At 54.0% G+C, this 12764-nt stretch overlaps 1 protein-coding gene across 4 annotated transcripts in view; it reads left to right on the plus strand.

Annotated features, from left to right (window-relative positions):
* The window catches only part of FSD2 (fibronectin type III and SPRY domain containing 2), a 42431-nt gene that overhangs the window by 18057 nt on the left and 11610 nt on the right, over nt 1–12764 (plus strand). For 3 of the 4 annotated variants that reach the window (XM_032341987.1, XM_032341986.1, XM_032341985.1), the window contains exons 4-11: nt 2538–2583; nt 3607–4228; nt 4365–4460; nt 6022–6252; nt 7523–7545; nt 8502–8623; nt 10690–10845; nt 12568–12702. In XM_032341987.1, the coding sequence (XP_032197878.1) occupies nt 3644–4228; nt 4365–4460; nt 6022–6252; nt 7523–7545; nt 8502–8623; nt 10690–10845; nt 12568–12702 (1348 nt within the window). In that variant the 5' untranslated portion in view covers nt 2538–2583; nt 3607–3643. The remainder of the gene's footprint in view (nt 1–2537; nt 2584–3606; nt 4229–4364; nt 4461–6021; nt 6253–7522; nt 7546–8501; nt 8624–10689; nt 10846–12567; nt 12703–12764) is intronic. The other variant, XM_032341988.1, reaches the window with a different exon arrangement.

A 12764-nucleotide genomic window follows, 5' to 3' on the forward strand; every position in this document is an offset into this window, starting at 1 on the left:
AACTCCAGATTGAGTGTGGAGCCTAAGTATTTTTTTAAAAAATTTTAAAAATGGGGGCATGTGGGTCACTGAGTTGGTTAAGCATTTGCCTTCAGCTTGGGTCATGATCTGGGGGTCCTGGGATTGAGCCCCGCATCAGGCTCCCTGTTCAGTGGGGCATCAGCTTCTCCCTTTCCCTCAGCCTGCTGTCCCACCTGCTTGTGCTCTCTCTCTCTCTGTGTCAAATAAATAAAATCTTTTTTTTTTTTTAAGATTTTCTTTATTTAGTTGACAGAGAGAGACACAGTGAGAGAGGGAAGGCAAGAAGGGGAGTGGGAACCGGAGAAGCAGGCTTCCCGCTGAGCAGGGATCCCAGTGCAGGGCTGGAACCTAGGACCCTGGGATATGACTTGATCTGAAGGCAGACACTTAACAACTGAGCCACCCAGGTGCCCCCAAATAAATAAAACCTTTAAAATAATAATAATAATAATAAAGTAGAAAGACAACCTACAAGATGGGAGAAAATATTTGCAAATTATGTGTCTAATAATGGACTATCTCGAGAATACATAAAGAAATTTTACAAATAACCCAGTTAAAAATGGGCAGACTATTTCAATAGACAGTTCTCCAAAGAAGACATACAAATGGCCAGTAAACGCATGAAAAAATACCTGTTATCAGTCTTCATCAGGGAGATGCAAATCAAAACCACAATGACATACTATTTCACACCCTCCGGGATGGTTGTAATCAAAAAGTCAGATAATAGCAAGTTTTAACAGGGCTGTGGTAGAGTCTGAGCCTTTGTACACTGCTCATAGGAATGTAAAATGGCCCGGCCACTTTGGAAAACAATCAGATAGTTCCTCAGACAGTTAGACGTAGGGTTACCCTATGATCCAGCAACCCCACTTCTAGGTATTTATCCAAGAGAGATGAAAACATATAGCCACATGAAAACCTGTACACAAACATTTTAGCAGCATTACTTGTGATAGTCAAAGGGTGAAAACAACCCAAATGAAAAGGGAAACATACAGGGGAGCCTGGGCAGTGCTGTGGGTTGAGTATCCAACTCTTGGTTTTGGCTCAGATGGTGATCTCAGGGTCATGAGATCGACCGCATTGGGCTCCACGCTCAGTGGGGAGTCTACTTAAGTTTCTCTCTCCCTCTGCCCCTTCCTGCCACACACTCTCTCTCTTGCTTTTGACTCAGGTCATGATCTCAGGGTTGTGAGATCGAGCCCCACATTGGGTGCCATGATCAGCGGGGAGTTTCCTTGAAGATTCTCTCCCTCTGCCCTTCCCCTCACTTGTGTGCGCCTTCCCTTCTCTCTCTCTCTCTCTCAAATAAATAAATCTTTAAAAACAGGGAAATGTGCAAATAAGCTGATGAGGGTTAATAAAACACAATGTGCCCACACAATAGAACATTATCTAGCTCTAAAAAGCAGTGAGTACTGACACACGCTCTAACACGGGTGAGTCTTGAAAACATTGTTATGAACGGAGCCAGTCACAAAGGACGGTATATTATATGATCCCACTGATGTGATTCCAATAGATGATTCCATTTATAAGTCAATAGAGACAAAGTAGATTAGCGGTTGCTTAGGGCTGGTGGAAGTGAGGGGTTGTGGGTGGTGAGAGCTGAAGAGTACAGTGTTTCTTTGTGAGGGGATGAAAATGGCCTAAAATGGACTGGGGCCATGGGTGCTCGTTTTCGCGAATACACCAAAAGCTCTTGAAGTATGCAATTCTGACAGGAGCATTGTATGGTGTGTGACTCCTGTGTCCGTAAAACTATCATAAAGAACAGTCTGGCATAACGGTAGTTGTGTGCCCAGAAGAAAGGAGGGACTGTGGAGTCCAGCAGACTGAGTAGGCCACGTCCTCCAGGAGGCAGGCACCAAATGGGACTCAATACACCAGGATTTTAGTAGGGCAAGCCCGTGTCCGGGATGAAATGGGGGGGAGATGGGAGAGGCTGAGAGAGCCGTCAGCCCGTGATGCAGCCCGGCCCCAAGGGAGGGAGGGAGGTTGGTTTGGAGCAGTCACCCCAGCCTGCCGCACACCCTAAAAAAGCCTTAGCAAGGCCGTCAAGGAGCCCTCCAGCCAAAATCTGCCCTCAGAGGAGTTTCGTGTCAAACTGCTCTGCCTTAGTGTCCCTGCTGCACCCTGTCGCTGGATGGAGACGCCCGTGAGAAGTGTGTCCTCCGTGCGGTGAGATGACATTTTCAGAGCGCAGCTGGACACCCAGTCACCTCAGCTCCCTGTAGCCGGACATCCATCAGGCACAGTCTCAGGGCCGCCACACAGACTAAGGTTCAAATCCCAGCCTAACAACTTCCTCAGCACAGGACCTTGCTCCAGATAGCCTGTCTGAGCCACAGTTTTGTCATCTGTAAAATGAGGGCAATTGCAGTGCCTACCACACGGGGGTATGCCTATAACCTGCTGAGCCTGGAGAAAGCATGCAGTAAGTGCTCAATAAGTAGGAGCCACTCCCTATGTTGTATTTACTACTTCTACCATTTATTATTTCTTTCTAGATTTTACGAACCGCCATTAAAGGGTAAACATCGCAGTCTCTGCAGAGTGAGTGTTGTTTATTTTACTTAATGTCATACCGTAAGTCTTTCGCAAGTTATTATTTGCTCTCCCTAGTGTTTTAAAGTCTGCGTTGTGTTCTATAGAGTAGGCATATCCTAGCTCAGTTAACCGTTCTCCTAATCACTAGGGTTTTACTTTTTGTTTTCCTGTCATAAAAATTTTTATGGACACTGGGTGGCTCGGTGGGGTGAGTGTCCAACTGTTGATTTTGGCTCAGGTCATGATCTCGGGGTTGGGAGATTGAGCCTCGTGTTGGGCTCGGCGCTGGGTGTGGAGCCTGCTCCAGATTCTTTCTCGGCCTCTCCCTCTGCCCCTCCCTCCAAAAATATTTGCGGTGGGTATATTTTATAAAAACATTTTCCCCCTGTATTAGATATTTCCCTTCGGGATCCTGATGAGAATTACTAGCTCAAAGATTGGGGACATTGTTAAGGCTCCTGGTCCATGCTACCCAGTTTGTCCTCTGGAAAGGGGGGGCTCGTGTGCACTCCACCCACAGGTCCCCAGAGCCCTCCTGTCGCTGGGCCCTACCCAGCCTTGGGGAATCGTGTATTTTAAAATATTTGCTTACTGGGAAGGCAAAAATGGCATCTTACTTATTTGTTATCTGTCACTTATAAGGGTGGACCATTTCCCAATGGTTTTGCCCAAGTGATTACTTCATGGATTGTCCTTGCACACTAATTTATTGCAATCTTAATTTTTTTTCCACCAATTTATACTGTATGTTTAGTCATTCTTGAGGAGACACTTCCCATTATTTGGCCTCTGTTTGAGTCAAGAGGGACCTATTGACCTTTCTCTGGTAATTTCTGGCCCCCTTTAAGCTTAGAAAGCCCCTCCTTCCCGGAGAAGTTCAACCACTGTTCCTGGATGATTCAAAGTAAAACTGCAGCTGAGCTGCTCGGGCGATGTTTTAAACATTGTGAGTGAGTGGAGCCAATCCAGCGGCCATTCACTGGGATGGCTTTCTGGTAAGCGGGGTCCCTCCCTCTCCCTGTGTCCTAGGAGCCGTGCGGGAGGAGCCCACAGGTGCAGAAGCGCCATGGATGGGAAGGCTGCGGGGGCTCCCCCGGACTTCCACTTCTACCCCTTGGATCTGTATGACCCCGAGGACCGGCTGCACCCCTTCCCAGAAGGGGCCACGCGGACAGGAAGGGAAGTCTACGCTGAGATGGCTGAGGAGGCCAGCGACCCCGGGAGCATGGCCCTGGGAAAGGCCCCGAGAGCCCTGGAGGAGGAGGTGGACGAGCTGGTGCATCTGTACGCCCTCGGGGGTGCGGGCGAGTGGGGCTCCGAGCTGGTGGACGGGAGCGCTCCCTGCACGGAGGTTCCGGAGCATCTGCCGCTTGGGGCGCAGAGGGACTGGCAAAGGGGGCCCGAGGCCGGGGAGCGCGGCTGCGTGGGCTGGGGCGCCACCGGCCCGGGCCTGCGAGAGGCCTACAGGTACGCGCACGGCCGGGCCAGCGAGGAGTACGAGTGCTACGTCATCCCCGAGGAGGAGGACGAGGACGAAGCCGCCCTGGTCTTCTGTGTCACCTGCAAGGCTCCAGTAAGGGCGCTGGAGGTTTCGGACGAGCACAGGGAGCACGAGGTGACGGCCCTCGACAAGGCCCTGGAGAGCGCCAAGGTAAGCAGGTGGCCTCCGTGGCTCTGTGGCTCGGGCCTGCGTACCCCGAGTGGGCAGGCAGGGGCTGAAGGGAAAAGGCCTACTCCGGAAGAGAGAGAAGAGCACTAATGGCTCCTTGCCGACCTCTGTTTGCCAGGATGAAGTTCACAAGAACATGTTTAAACTGGAAAAGCAGATTCTCGAGATGGAGAATTTTGCAAATCACTTGGAGGAGGTTTTCATCACGGTGGAGGTAAGAGCGGGTGTGGAAGCGGTCTCCGGTACACACGTGCCGCAGGCGGCCGGGTCAGCGGCTGTGACCCTGCGAGTCCCGGAATCTGCGCCGACTTCCCGCCCTGTCTTTCCAGGGCACGTTGGGGATGTACCTCATGGAGCCCCTTACCTGCCCGCCTTCCCTCCTGAACCCCGCACTCTCCTCTATCTGGCCTCAGCCGTGCTCAGCGGTTGGGCTCTCCCATGGCCCTTCCTTGACCGGGTGTAGCAAGACACCCAGCCCTCCTTGTTCGTGCCCCCGACTCTTATGTGTCTCGTAAGATGAATACACATCCGTGCCTGCCACCAAACATGTCACAGTCGCCTGCGTGAGCCCTTTAGGTATCTACCACACCACGGGGTTGCCAGCACCAGACTCACCAGCCAGGGAAGGGGCGCCAGGACTGAGAGGAGACTCTCCACCCCCCGCTCTTCCTGCGCTGCTCTGCTTCTGTCACAACACAGCCTCGGGCTGTAGCCACAGAGCCCCTCGGGTGGGTTAGCCAAGCCCCGGGCCCCTCTCCCGTGAAGCTGGAACGTCGGCCCCCCGCTCGTGATCGGGCAGAGGACTATTGCACTCCTCCCCCACGCAGGGCACAGGCAAGGCTCGAGCGTAAGGTCGCGGTGGGAGGGAGACCTGTGCGACCCCCTAGACGGACTCCTTACACTCGCATGGGCAGCTCGCCCTCAGACCAAAGCTGGTCCCCCCCCACCCCCAGCGAGGGCTCTGAATTTTACCCAGTTTCTCACAGCAGCACTGGGGCCATCGCGAGCAAGTGCTGTGCTCCTGGAAGACGCTCGGCAGGTGCTCCCCGAGCCGGTCCTGAGAGCCTTTTCTTGGGAAACGTCTCTGTTGTCTGGTGAGGCCGGCGTCCGTCAGAAGCCAGAGCTCTCTTGGCCTTCCAGCCCGAGCCGGAGGGCCGGGGGTTGACAGGCGTGTGTGAACGTGACTCCTCTGCTGTGCCCCCAGACTCAGCACTGTCCTCCTGTGCTCCCCCCACCTACCCGACAGGCTGTCCCCCCGCAGCCCTTCCTCCCCTTCCCCGTCAGCCGTCTCTTAGTTGGTGTGAGGGTCCGTGGGATCCTGGCATTTGTGCAATGTGAGCGTCAGGGAAAGGAGGTGACTGTCGTGAGACGCTGAGGGCTCAGGAGGGAAAGCTGGGGGGCATATCCCGGGGCGAACAGCTCCGTGTTAAGGTCCAAGGATGCAGCAGCAGGCTGACACCTCAGTGACCACCTTCCGAGGTCGCAGTGGCCACAGTGGAGGGGGGCAGCTTGGGGTGAGGGCGCAGCGGGAGGGGTGCGAGACGCTTCCAGGAGAGAACGCCGCGCTCCTCACCGAGATTATCCCCGGGGCTCTAGCCGCAGACTCCTGGTCCTAGCTCCCGCGGCGCCCCCTGCCCAGCACCCCGGCCAGAGATGACCAGACAGGGGGAGGCGACTGCAACAGCTCCGGGTGGGTACGTTTCCATGCCCCAGTGGCTCTGTAGCGGATGTGGCACGTCCACTGAGATGATGGCTGACGTCTACCTGTCTTGCAGGAGAACTTCGGGAGACAAGAACAAAACTTTGAGTCACATTACAATGAGATCTTGGAAACACTCGCTCAAAAATATGAAGAAAAAATACAAGCTCTGGGGGAGAAAAAGAAAGCCAAGTTGGAAGCCTTGTATGGACAGCTGGTCAGCTGTGGGGAAAACCTCGACACCTGTAAGGAGCTCATGGAAACCATTGAGGAGATGTGCCATGAGGAGAAGGTTGACTTCATCAAGGTCAGTCATGAGGTGACAGGAGGTCACAAACCCGAGGGACGGCATGGCTGGGGCGGGTTAGAGTGTTCCCTCTCTGCCTGGAGGCTTTGTTGTTGACCACCGTGGCCAGCCTCCGTTTGGTTCCCGGATGTTCATGATGGCGGGGCGGTCCCCCACGTCCCTGCACAGCTTTGCAGTGAGAGGCTCAACAGACACGAACATGGCGGAGCCCTTCCCTCCACTGTGGCTGTGGCCTCTGCCAGCCTCAGTTCCTCCCTCCTGGAGACCCGTCCCCTCGCCGGGGAGTTGGGCAACGTCAGCCTTGGAGAGTTTTCTCGTCAGCTCAGGTGTTGGAGCCCTGGGGAGGAGGTTGTCCAGGCTAAAAAGGCACTTCCAGCTCTCCAGTTAAAAGGGCTCCAATTCTAAATCTTTATAAATGCAAACACACACACACACACACACACACACACACACACACACATCAACTTTTCTATTTCCTTGAAACCAGTTAAATCTGACCTCAAGGCCCCATGCCCTCGGGCTGTGGAAATGTTAATGTTGGTCAGAGGTGGGGTCCCCTTTCTTCACATGACCCCACAGGAATCTGGGGCCGTTGGTGTCTGGGATGAGGGGCAGGGAGGGGGCCTTCAGCTTCCGGAGCTTCCCAAATGCGCCTCCACACTGACCTCGTGGGGGTCCCTCCAAGCCCAGCAGCACTTCCTTCCTGCTGGTGCTGGCGCTCGTGCTCTTGCTTGGGGCAAGGGACCTGCGACAGAAGCTGGAAAGCAAGTTGGCAGGCTCCGTGAGATCCCCGGAAACGCAGACCTCGCGAACCACTGGTCCCACATTGTCGCTGCGTCTCAGAGACACAATCCCAAACATGCAGGACGAGGCATGTACGACAGTGTTCTCACTGCTCTCTGTGACGCTGAAACCTCAGAAGCAGCCGAGATGTCCATTAGGAGAGGCCTGGCTGCATTAGCATTGGAGATCCCCTTCCGGGAACTGTTGGTCCGTCTGAAACTGGCGGAGCAGAAAGGAGTATTTGTAAGAGGGGCCGGGGGGCTGGGGTGGGGGTGCCGTGCTTACGCAGCCTCCCCGGGAGCACTGGTCATCAGAGCCGGAGCACGGGCTCAGCGGGGTGGCCGCTTTGGAGTGGGGGGTACAGCTGCTGCTTTTCTTTTTCCTCATTTCCAAGTTTTAAAATGTGTTTATATCATTATATAGTTCGAAAAAGAAATTTCTTTTCAAAATCAGTTTGATACTTTCTCCTTTTCCTCCTCCTTTTTAGGACGCTGTGGCCATGGCTGACAGGTAATACTTTTGTTCTGAAACGTATTTCCTTTTTCTGTTCCTGACTCCTCTACTTATCCAGATAGACTCAGTTCCCCTTGGGCGTTTGGTCCCAGTTTCTGCCCCAAGGTCAGATAGCAGTGGCTTTGGAGGGAAGAGTCACTAGCTGTGAATCTCAGGACCCCAGGGCTGGAAGGGAGTGGGATGCCCTGCCCGGTCAGCAAGCCCGTGGTCGGGTCTCCTCCCTGAGCCCCTCCTTTCACCAGGGCCCAGTGTCCCCAGCACCCCCAGCTGTGCCAGGACCCAGGCTGCGTTCCGCAGGAAGTGTGACTTTGTGGAGTCAGACAGGTGTTCTGTCTTGCTCCCCCCAGGGCCCTGGGTGAGTCCAGCCAGCCTAGGACCCGCCTTCCTTATCTGCAGGCAGGAGGAGTTTTATGGGAATTAAAGGAGACACCGTCTGTACAGCAACAGGGATGGTGAAGCTTGATAACGTAAGGGTTAAGAGAAGAGGTTCTGGCAAAGGACAGACCTGGTTTCAGATTCTGCCCTTGCCCCGCACAAACCCCATGATCTCCAGGAGGCAGGACCGCTTAGGGCCCCCGTCCACCGACAGCAGGTTGAGTAGGCTTGGCCCCATGGAGAAGAAAGCCCAGAGTCTGCACACGTCAGGCCCTGGGGTGGCGTGAAGGGCTGGAAGCTTCCAGGTCAGCATCTGCACGTGCCCCGCAGCTGAGCGCCCCCCCCCACCTCCCCTCAGATGCACACATCAGTCCCACCCATCCCTCCTGGAGGCCCCATTGGAGACCCCCGGGTCAGTGGGTCAGTCGCCAAAGCAGATGGCAGAAGGCAGCTGACAGCATGTTAAAACAAAGATGTAAGAATTCAGCAAAGAGGCCCTTCTCGTGTGTCACTGGTGACCCAGCGCAGTCAACACTCCCTAAGGGGGGCTGCCCCTTCATTCTCGTTCGTTCCCACAGACTTGGGAAGTTCCTGAATACAGACACAGACGTGGAGATCACTACACAGCCCGACTTTGAAGACCAGACTCTGGACTTCTCCGACGTGGAGCAGCTCATGTGCTCCCTTCACGCCCTCCCGGGTACGTGCTCCCCTGTGTGTGCCCCTGTGAGTGCTTCCCGCGGGCTCCACTCCCTGAGCTTTGAGTTAGACCTTTGACGGCTAAAAGCAATCAAGATTTAGAAACAAGTATTCTTCCGTTCTCATTTCACATCTTCCTGGCGTGTAAGGGGAGAGCAGAGGCTGACCTCCCCTAGGGCAAGCGCCTGCCCCACTTTCCAGGGAGCTAACAGAGGCCCCAGGCAGCGCTGGAATACTTTTACTCTGTAGTCTGCCCAGACTCTGCCTGCCTGAGTCAGTCCAAGTAAGTAGCCCAGATTTTATTTACTTAACTAGCCCAGTAGCTGGGAGATGAGTTTTAGGATCCCATGGAGCGGGTGAGAATCCCAGGCCTGCCACTTCCTAGCTGTGTGTCTCTGTGTCTCTGGGCAACTTCCCTGCCTTCTCTGAGTCTTGGTTTCCTTGTCTGGGAAATGGACTTCATAATGCCTCCTGGGGCTTTGGTGACAGCTGCATGAGGTAATATGTGTAGGGCACGTCACATGGTACCAGATTGCTCTTCAGAATATTGTTGTAATTACTTATTTCTAAGAATAATATTGTAATTTAGCTTTTTTGTTTTGACTGCTTGCCTTCTCTTTCCCCCCAACACTCAACTATGCTATAAAAATGTTGTATGTATCATTTTAGGTTTTTCCTTTACATAGATTTTTTTGAAATAAGTTAATTATTCTCTTTTGTAACCTGCTTTTTTAATCAAAACAATTATGACTAACATTTTCTTGTACCGATAAGTTCCCCTATAACATCGTTTTAATGGGTATATACCTTCATTTGTTTACTGAGTCCTCAACTAGATTGGATGCTGGGATGTTTCTAGGTTTTTCCCCATTACAAACCACACTGTAGTGGACATCCTTAATTATAAATCTTGGAGGCCTTCCTTAGACTCATGGCTCAAGGGGTGATTTCACCGAGCTGTGATGTCCATTGGATGATCCCTTCTAGGGATGGTGCTGCCCAAATCATCGGGCCGCAGCATCTGGAAGGAGAGGCACAATCACCCCAGTCAGTGCTTGAGACACATGGACACCTCGCCCCCTAAGTCCAGGTCCCGTGCAGACCGTGCCCCTCCTGCCCACATCTGCAGTGTCCTGAGCGGTTCCCAGCCCCCGGGCCATCTCTCCTCTCACTGCAGGTTCTGCTCTCCTTGCCGTGGGGCTGTTGCTGGCAGGATATAGAAGGACCCTGCTGTCCATCCTGGACTTTGTCATTTCGGGATACGGGTTCTTTCTCTTCTTCCCTCCTTTGTCATGTTAGGACCTTCCAGGCTCTGAGCAGAGAGGCAAGGCTGAGCTGTGGCTAGGTAAATTCCTTGGAGTTTGGTTGTGCTCTTACCTGGACAGAGTGATGTCACCATCGGAAGTGAATGTTGTTGCACCAAGCCTGGGTCGGAGGGAAGTGCTGCCATGGGAGAAGAGTGATGGAGGAAAAACCAGGAGTGTTTCCTAGTGGTGTATGAGTCTGGGGAGTAGGGAGGCAGAAGTACTAACCTACAGAGAATGAACAAATTGACTCAGTAGACTAAAGACGATAGTTCTCCAAAGCGTAGCGGCACCCAGCGTCGTCTTCTCTCACTGTAACAAGTATGTGGCTGCTGGACCCGTCCCCAGAGAAAGCAGAGCTTCCCTGTTGAAGGGATTCTCTCCCTCCGTGGCTCACTTCGGGCTGCAGCCACACCCCTGTGGTCCTGGCTGTCTTGCATCTTTGGATGGCGTGGAAGGGGTCAAGGACCCATGCCTAGGGCAGGTGTGGCAAACCACACACCAGCCCGAGTCCCTGTCACAGGCCCCTCCGCCCCACGCTTGTGTGGCTTTGTCAGAGCAGGAATGGACATGCTGGTTGTTGCTTGCAAGTTCAAGGTTGGGACGTTCGGCCTTCCCGACCTTGTCCAGTCTGGGCTGCTGTGTCCGCTTCCAAAGCCTGAAGATCAGTCCAGGGACCAGTAGTCCCTTGGCGGGGGCCGTTCCCCTCCCCCTCTGCGTAAGGCTCCTCACTTGTGTGTTTCTCTCCCTTGTCCTTGTCTAGCTCCTTCTGCTCCAGTGATAAACCCACAGGCCCCCAACTCTGCCACGGGGTCCTCCGTCCGAGTGTGCTGGAGCTTATACTCTGACGACACCGTGGAGAGCTATCAGCTGTCCTACCGGCCAGTGCGGGACAGCGCACCCGGGAAGGACCAAGCAGGTGAGGCCCGTGCTCTGCAACGGCTGAGGGCGCTCAGAGGCCGGGCCCTGCCTTCCGAGCAGTCAGCCATTATTTGTTAATATAAATTAACGTAGAGTGTATTAGTGGTCTACGCATCCAGCTCATGGGGCAACCTATAGAACAGGATGCAGGCGGGGGAGCATAGCAGAAAGGGCCAGAAAGGCAGGTTGGCTGGGGCAAGTCACAAGGCCAGGCTAGGGGATCTGGAGTGTGGATAGAGCTGTCAGGCCAGAGCTGCCCCGGGATGATGCCTGGGCTGCACTGTGTGCAGGAAGGTGGGGACACCCTTCCTGGAGGAGGCCCAGCTGGGCTGTCGCTGTTCTGATGGGCCCCATGTGAGCACGTGAGGGGAGGGTAGGCCGGCTCTTCTCAGAGCAGCCCTGTGTTGGTAGAGACCAGAAAGGTAGCCCCCAGACCCGTGTGAGGGGTGAGGGGGGCCACTGGTGCTCAGACCTGCGTTCTCAGACCGAGCAGTCTCCTGGGAACAGACGCTCACCTCCACGTGGGCAGCCCACCCTCTTCCCAGGGAAATGCAGCTGGCTGGTGTGGGGCTAAGCCTGGGGTATCTGCCGCCCCTGCCCCACGTAACAGATAAGCCATTTACCTGTTGAAAAAAGAGGTTCAGACATTAGAGGAGCCCCAGCTGAGCCCTTGGGGGAATTGGGGGACCACAGCTAGCCTGGCAGGGCCTATCCTGTGTGCATGGAGGCAGAGCGAGGTTGGGGGAGAGGGCTTGGGGATTTCTAGTTTATGGACGTGGAGACTGAGACCCCAGGAGAAACGAGCTGTCTGTGGGGACACTGTGTGCAGGCTTCCCGCACAGAGTTCTGTACCAGGCCAGGCAGGTAGAGAGTTCTAGGTGCTGAAAGCAAGGATGGTTTTTCTGCCCAGGGACCAGGAAGGAAGGGGAATTTTTTTTTAATCTAAATTCATAGAGTGTATTATATGTATTATTTGTTAATATAAATTAACGTAGAGTGTATTAGTTCCAGAGGCAGAGTTCAGTGTTTGATCATGTGTGCCCTCAGTGCCCATCACCCGGCTACCCTATCCCCCCACCCCCACCCCTCCCGCAACCTTCAGTGTGTGGTGGTGTCGTGCATTATCACAGCCTTCCCAGTCCGGGGAGGATGGGAGGTGTATCATTTAGCTTTCTCTGCGTAACAATACCCTATCCCACCCTACTCCATGCATATATACACAGCCTGTTTGTTCAAATAACAAACATTTATTATTTCTTGTAATTCTGTGAGTTGGCTGGATATTCTTCTGGTCTGGGCCAGCTTGGGTAGGGCCAGATGGTCTGGGATGACCTCCCTTACAGATCTGGGGACGTGGCTGGGATGGATGGGGTGACTTGGGTGGCACCCGGTCTCATCGTGCAGGAGGCTGGCTCGGGCTTGCTCACGTGGAAACGGATGTGTTCCCAGCAGCAAGAGGACAAGCCCCCGTGCTCTGGCATTTCCCGAGCCTCTCCCAGCATCCTGCTTGCTGCTGTCCCGTTGGCTGCAGCAAGTCCCGTGGCTGAGCCTGTCTAGGGCTGGCAGGGGAAACCGAACCACACTGCAGAAGAGTGCACATACAGGGATGGGGGGAATTTGGGGCCAATTCTGTAATCTACTATAGGGAGATTCAGCACAACTAACTTGGAGCTACCTGGCCAATTTTAGAGTTGAATTCTTGTCTTTTTTTTCTTTTCAGTGTTTACAATGACTGTCAAGGAAACGTACTGCTCAGTGACAAATCTTGTGCCAAACACCCAGTATGAATTTTGGGTCACGGCTCAGAACAGGGCCGGCTCCAGCCCCACCAGTGAGCGTGCAGTGTACATGACAGGTAACGGGGCCCACTTGTGCCTGGAGCAGGACCTTGACCCCAGGGGATGCGGGAGTCCCGGC

Source organism: Mustela erminea, chromosome 5 (assembly GCF_009829155.1).
Source record: "Mustela erminea isolate mMusErm1 chromosome 5, mMusErm1.Pri, whole genome shotgun sequence".
Taxonomy (NCBI): domain Eukaryota; kingdom Metazoa; phylum Chordata; class Mammalia; order Carnivora; family Mustelidae; genus Mustela; species Mustela erminea.